General features: G+C 37.7%; 1 protein-coding gene and 1 pseudogene across 1 annotated transcript; both read right to left on the bottom strand.

Annotated features, from left to right (window-relative positions):
* Positions 1 to 571: 571 nt before the first annotated feature.
* Positions 572 to 6,849, bottom strand: LOC102418878 (centrosomal protein of 290 kDa-like; the record flags this gene model as incomplete). The annotated part of the gene is made up of 3 exons (XM_023749412.1): positions 572 to 734; positions 1,668 to 1,840; positions 6,726 to 6,849. Coding segments are annotated over 3 exons (460 nt in total), but the record flags the coding sequence as incomplete, so codon positions are not given.
* LOC111822986 lies at positions 2,311 to 3,487 on the bottom strand (annotated as a pseudogene).
* Positions 6,850 to 7,011: the final 162 nt, after the last annotated feature.

Here is a 7,011-nt window from a genome sequence, read left to right as displayed (position 1 = left end):
GGTAATATTCACTAATAAGGTATTTATTGAAATCAATATATAACTTCTCAAGCTATATTACTTCTTAGAATCAATAGTAACCTTAAAATACTCAACCGAAGAAAAACTTAAGCAGTCTAAATTATAAAAGTCAAGTACTTAAAAGTCTTAAAAAGGTTTATATAGTATTTCTAAATGTCCTCAAGAATTCTTATGAAACAAAGGCATCTTACAAACTGACATGGGTCACATAGACATTACTCTGATTGAAAAAAATTAAAGGGTTCACTTCTAATATGTGGTATTAACTTAGCAGACTTTCATTTTTAGACCAGCAGTTACTACTGAGGAGATCCTGGCCTGCACAGAGCAGTGCTCCAGGCCCGCCCCCCGCCATCCCAGCCCTACTAAATCCCCAATCCCACGTCAATCAGAGTAGCTCCACTTTTATTTGTTTTAAACATTTTTATAAAAGAATGTATTTTTTTAAAAAAAGACAACTATTTAAAAATAATAAACAATCAAAAAGGAAAACTGAAAATGACTTGACAATTAGGATTGAGCAAAATACGTATCTTAAAAGATGACTCACCCACACGCTCTCTAAGTGCCTCATTTTCATCGAGGAAATCATTGATCTTCATCTCAAGTTTATTGATTTCCTTTGTCAATCCTTCAATCTCTCGATCTCTTATTTTAATTTGGTTTTTACAATTCTTTATTTCAATAACAGCATCTTCTAAACCATATACTCCCTAAAAAATACCCATCTAATTTAAATATAACATGATTTAGTCGGAATAAATTATTAAACTCATGAATTTATTTTCTTATTAAGTCTGTGGGAAAGTGCACATATACTTAAGGTCTGCATCATTAAACTGTGTTTTTTATTGTGCTTTTTAAAAAAAATTCCAATAATGATGACAGAAAATGGAAGAGTTGAAACTTCTCAAAACAGCACCCTAATGGCAAAGTGACTCAGAATATTACATTAAAAGGATTCACAAAACATAGAAAATAAATAGTAAGGGTCAATGGGCAATACCATTACAATATGTAAATCATTTCTTGCCTGACTTAGTGGTAATCAGATTTTAAAATATAAAAAAAAGTACAAAGTCAGGCTGTGTTGCCATGGTAGGCAATAAAACAGTCCATGTTATAACTTTTATCAAACTAACCAGGTGTCACATCTACATGGTGGCATACTGACACAGATTACAAAGAACCTAACCTTGCTGCCTCACCAAAGCTGATTATCTGGCAAATAGTTTGAAAATAATTCTCCTGCCACAAAGTAAATGCTACTCAAAAGTTTGAATAGTTTAATATTAATTGATTAGGATAATCTTTTTTTAAAAATATATTTTATTGATTTTCTACAGAGAGGAAGGGAGAAGGATAGAGAGCCAGAAACATCGATGAGAAACATCGATCAGCTGCCTCCTGCACACTCCCCACTGTGGATGTGCCCGCAACCAAGGTACATGCCCTTGACCGGAATCGAACCCGGGACCCCTGAGTCCGCAGGCCGACGCTCTATCCACTGAGCCAAACGGGTCAGGGCAGGATAATCTTTATTATATTTCTGGAATGCTTTTAGATCGTATGCAGTAAATGGCAAAGGACAGTCTAACTGTGTCAAGAAAAATTCTAAACTTGATTGACAAGATAAGAATACATACAGATTCATAATCTTTTAATCGCTTCAGAGTCTCAACTAGTTCTTTATCCTTTTCCTTAGCATCAGCCTCAGCCAGTTCAGCTGTTCTCTCAGCCTCTTTAGTCTTCTCTTCTAAAATTTGAACCTTAGATTGCATTTTCATATAATGATTCTGTTGAGAAAGTGTTGAAGCACCTACAAGGTAAAAGTGAAAATCATAAATGAGTTGAATTGATTACTCATTCCTTTAAATCACTGATTCCAATATGGGTGCAGAAAAAGTGATACATCACTAAAAAAAAGCCCTTTTAATATCACAATTTCTTATTTATAAAACAAAGCTCTAATTTGGTTGTATTAATAAAACAAACTAAAAAAATAAAGTTCAATAAAATCTCAGCTGAAGGGTTATGGATTGTAAAAGATTGCAAAACACTGCTATACAAAGAATGATCACTATGCGAAGACTGCTAACATTTTTCTAATATTTAACCTCTCTTTTGTCCACTGTAATAAACTATGGAATTTTAGCTGGACCTATGACCACATGACTAATGCGATACAGATAGAAAAGCCATGTGCACATTTCAAGAAATGGGTTGTTTTTTTTAGGATTTACTGTCATTTATTGAGAGCATCCCCTTCCGGCCTTTGCAGTCTCTAGATCACTCTTTCCTCTTATAGATCTTGTGTGTTAGCCTCAGGAGGATGGCTGGGGGCAGGGTTGCAGAGCACTGCTTGATGAGACCCACAAAGTGGCTGTAACTGCATGAACAGAGCCTGCAGACTGCAGCTCCTCATAGAGTGCCTTCATCTGGGCCACCTTCTCAGCCTCTTTCTGCCCATAATTTGGCTGCAGGATCTAGTGCTGTTCCAAAGAGGCCCGTCGCAGACACTGAACCGCAGCCAGCTGCATTTGTTGTCCTGGATGTCAATGTCAATCTTGTCTGTCACACTAGAGTCTCCAAAGAGGTCAAGGTAGTCATCCTTAATGGGAAAGAGCTCTCCCATCTCCAGCAGGAACTTCTTGGCATTGGCATGTTCCTTCTCTTCTCAATGCCCACCATATACATGGCAGCCACCACAAGAAGGCAGAGTAGAAAGCTAACGTATACTTAACAACAGATTTGTACCTCTTTTCAGTGAATATGCCAATACCCATGTTGCCCTGCAGTGCTGTGATGAAGTCCAGGCTCTGTCCAATCTCAGCCTGATAGGAACTCTGCAGAAAGAGCTTGATTAGGTTCGCGTAATAGGCTGCTCCCAGCAGAACTTCAGCAGTTGGTAGATACATACTTCCGTAAGCATGGCATGACGGTTGACATCCAAACCTATGCCTGGCTTCTGATACCAGCAGATCTAGCCCCTGTCAGGTGAGGGATGAATCCATAATGTTGTCTGACACCAGAAAGAAAGCCTGGAGCAGTTCCACACACCAGCCCACAATTATGCCTACTGGAGACTATGAGCATCCTGCTTTCTGGGTTCCATCAGGTCCTGGAGTGTTATGAGTACCGTCACATCCTGCTGGTACTTACCCTCAATAACATTGTACTCCAGGACCTCCTCGAGCCAGGCAATAGCATCTCTTGTATCTGGGTGCCCCATGTCACCCTCAGTTAATACCCTGACAATCTGGGATAAGTGCTGGATGAAATTCTGCTTTTTTGGGTCATAAACATCCAATTTCTGGTCTCCATTCATTCTGTTCCTGGATGCTGGTCAAGAAATGCTTTTAAAGGAAAGAAGTGAATCTTTCTTTTCTCTTTCCTCCCTCCTGGCAGCTGGAATATATGCATTGAGGCTGGAACTCATACGGTCTTCTTAGGACAGGAGATGGAAACCAGATGTCAAGATAGGCAGAGTATACAGATTATCTGATATCTGATTTGTGCAGTTATCACACTAACCTTCAACTAGTTGCCTCAATTTTGTTTATATCATGAAAACAGAGATTTCTATCCTGCTTAAACCATTGTTACATTTGATTTTTCTGTCACCTGCAGCTAAACTTAAACCTAACTAATAGCTAAAAAAAAATCACTATTATCTTAACAAACTAGACCAAAATATAGTATTCCTATCATTGTAAAATGTATTGACACAAATAATTCTTATATTCATCCATAATAAACATCTACTGATTTATTGGGTATATACTTACGTATTGGTATTGGACTAGTGTGGGAGATCACTTTTGTATAAGAAATGAGCCCTGCCCTAACCGGTTTGGCTCAGTGGATAGAGCGTCCGCCTGCAGACTGAAGGGTCCCAGGTTCGATTCCGGTCAAGGGCATGTACCTTGGTTGCGGGCACATTCCCAGTAGTGTGTGTGCAGGAGGCAGCTGATCGATGTTTCTCTCTCATCGATGTTTCTAACTATCTCTCTCCCTTCCTCTCTGTAAAAAATCAATAAAATATATTTTTTTTAAAAAGAAAGAAAGAAATGAGCCCTGTTCTCTGGAGTGAACAGCCTAGCCTTAGATGGAGAATGTGACAGAGGCTGAGTGGTCCCCAAAATCCATTCTCCCTTTCTTCCACATGGCCCTCCATAACATTTACCTGCCTATACTTCAGTATGTGCTCTTTGCCTCTTTCCCCTTCTTCCTTCATCTTGCTGTCTGAAACGTGGATGTGACACTAAAGCTCCATTTCAAATAAGGCAGATGAGGGCAACACCCCTGTGCAATGGTCTAGATTTAGGCATTTCCTAATTCCAATGCACAAGTGAGGAATACATTTCTATCTTGATTTTGCTACTATTTTTCAGATCTGTTTCTGACAGCTAAACCTAATCCTAACCAATGAAAGGGGAAAGACCATTAGCTGTCTGTCATATTTACAAGTTGATCAAGATATAGAGTATACTCCAATCTGTAGGCTTTGGAGGTCAAATGCTGTGACTGAGGTGTCATTAGATAAGACCTCTTCCTTATCCAACAGCAGAGATTAATTGCCACTTTCTCCTGTTGGCTGGAATATGTAACACCCATAATATCAGTCATCCTTTTAAAGCACTTTAAACTACTGTCAAAGTATAATTCTAATACATACATAATACACACACATATAGAAATATGTATATCAAGTGGGTTTTGATGTTGCTCAACAATCACACTACATTTTCCTAGTCTGTTCATTCTTCCACATGACCATTTCATATTTCCTCTTTTCTATTCTCTCCTCAAACTTCTAATACATATTCCCCTATCCCCACTTTCAGCTGAAAACCTTGCTTCCTGTTTACTGAGAAAACAGAAGCAATCAGAGAAATTCTGCCAGTTCTCACTGAAACGTGGGGTTCGGGGTGCAGACTTCTTCTGTCAGTTTTTGCCCTACAAAGTTTGAATAAATTTGTGTACGAAAAGGCTTCTTTAATAAAAAACGTAGAAGTTTATTGGAAGCAGATACAAACTCCAAATGGGAAAGGCTTGCTTTCTTCCTCTTTCATGGGAAAAAATCCAAAATTTGAATCTGTAATTTGTAATTTGTTGAGTCTTTTTGTCTCTGAGTTCCTATAGACTGTAGTTTTTTGTCTGAGGTATTTATTATGTATTCTGAAGACCATTCTTTTCCTTATTGTGTCTCTTCCACCATGGGACCTTAGTCTTGTAATAAGTTTTCACGATACCCATTTTCATGTTGTTGTTTTTTTGGTTATTTTATTTGTTCAGGTTGGAGTTATTTTAGACCACCCTATGGCTTCCTAGCCAGAGATGTTTTATTACCCCTTAGGTCAGGGCTGTTTTAGATCTAACTTATGGCTGTTTTAGTTGTTCAGGCCAGAAATGCCTCCATCCTTCTTGGACCCTGCCCCCCTTCTTGTCTTAAGCTAGTTGATCCTTTTCATCACCATCAAAGCCAATCAGGGATGGGGCAGGCCAGGGGGAGGGGCCACAGGCAGGGCAGTAGGCTGGCCGGCCCCACCACCTGGTGGAACTCCCAGACGAGGGGACAATTTGCATATTAGCCTTTTATTATATAGGATTATTGCAATAGTTTTATAATAGGTCTCCCTGATTCTGTCCTTACCCCTCCTATACTCTATGGCAGACACAGCCTAAGTCAAATTATATCACTTCTGTCTTCAGAAACTTTCTTCAGTGTCCCTTCTCACTTAAAAAAAAGCCAAAGTCTTTACAATGAACTTTAAGGCTCCATATGATATGACTCCTGGCTACATTTCTGATCTCTTCACCAACTACTGCCCACCTGGAACTCTGCTCCAGTCACAAAAGCTTGTTGTTCCTCAGACATACCCGGTACACTCCTGCTTCAGCGCCTTTGCACTTATATCCACTACTTAGGGGACATTTACATAGCTCACTTCCTCACTCCCTTTAAGTTTTTGTTCAGATATCACACCAACCACACCACCAACCACAATCACCATTCTATCACTGACAGTTACATACACACACATAGGCTCACCCATTAGCTCTCCTTTGTGCCTATTTCTTTTAACTTCAGGATTATAATAAATATATCATAAACTTACTGTGAATAGTTTGCATTACTGTGCTCTGATATATCTATGGTATGCAGTACTGTGGAAGTAGACCACTGATGTTTTACAGGCTTATGTTCAGAGGACTTAATGTGTTAAACAAGGTAGTATGACCCAGGATAGGCAGAATATGATAAGACATTAAGTTGGGTAAGATTAATTCAAATGTTGACAAGTCAAATTACCCTGAAAACTAGGTGCAATGCTGCTACATTGATCAAAACTTTATTGTCTTCCATTTTATATTAATTATTAAAAGGGGTTTAAATAAAATAAAATCAATTATATCACCATTTTCATTTCTTTCATTCAGCCAACCTAGTAATAAAGGTTAATGTGATTTTCATTAGAGAAAAATTATAGAAAACATCTGCATGATTTACGAATTTAAACACTAGGAGGATATGTAAAGTACTTAATAATATCCCATACAATTTTTTGAAAATATAATAAAATTCATATAGAGAAAAAGCAATAATATATCTATTGACATGACATGATTTTATTTTTTAAAAATATTTTTAAATGTGATGGTATATAAAATAATGATATACTTATAAAATATTAAATTACCTTTGTTTCTTTGGAGCTCATTTTTCAAATCTTCAATAATAAACGTATTTTTTTCCATTTCCTTTGTATATTGTTCTACTTGCTCAGTGAGCATCTTAATATGACTGTCTCGTTCTTGTATACCCTATAAAATATTTTTTAATCAAAGTGTCAATATAGAGAAGTTTAAACCTACCAATTCTGAAGTCTGCATTCAAAATCTGAGTCCACCCTGAAGAGGCAACTTAATAGTCAATTGAGGAAAGAGTTATGTGTCTTCCTATGCCTGCTATGATACAGCTTCAGG

This window comes from Myotis lucifugus, unplaced genomic scaffold (assembly GCF_000147115.1).
Source record: "Myotis lucifugus unplaced genomic scaffold, Myoluc2.0 scaffold_8337, whole genome shotgun sequence".
Classification (NCBI taxonomy): Eukaryota; Metazoa; Chordata; class Mammalia; order Chiroptera; family Vespertilionidae; genus Myotis; species Myotis lucifugus.
Note: the sequence above shows the minus strand (reverse complement) of the source record. Positions and strands in the feature narration are given on the sequence as shown.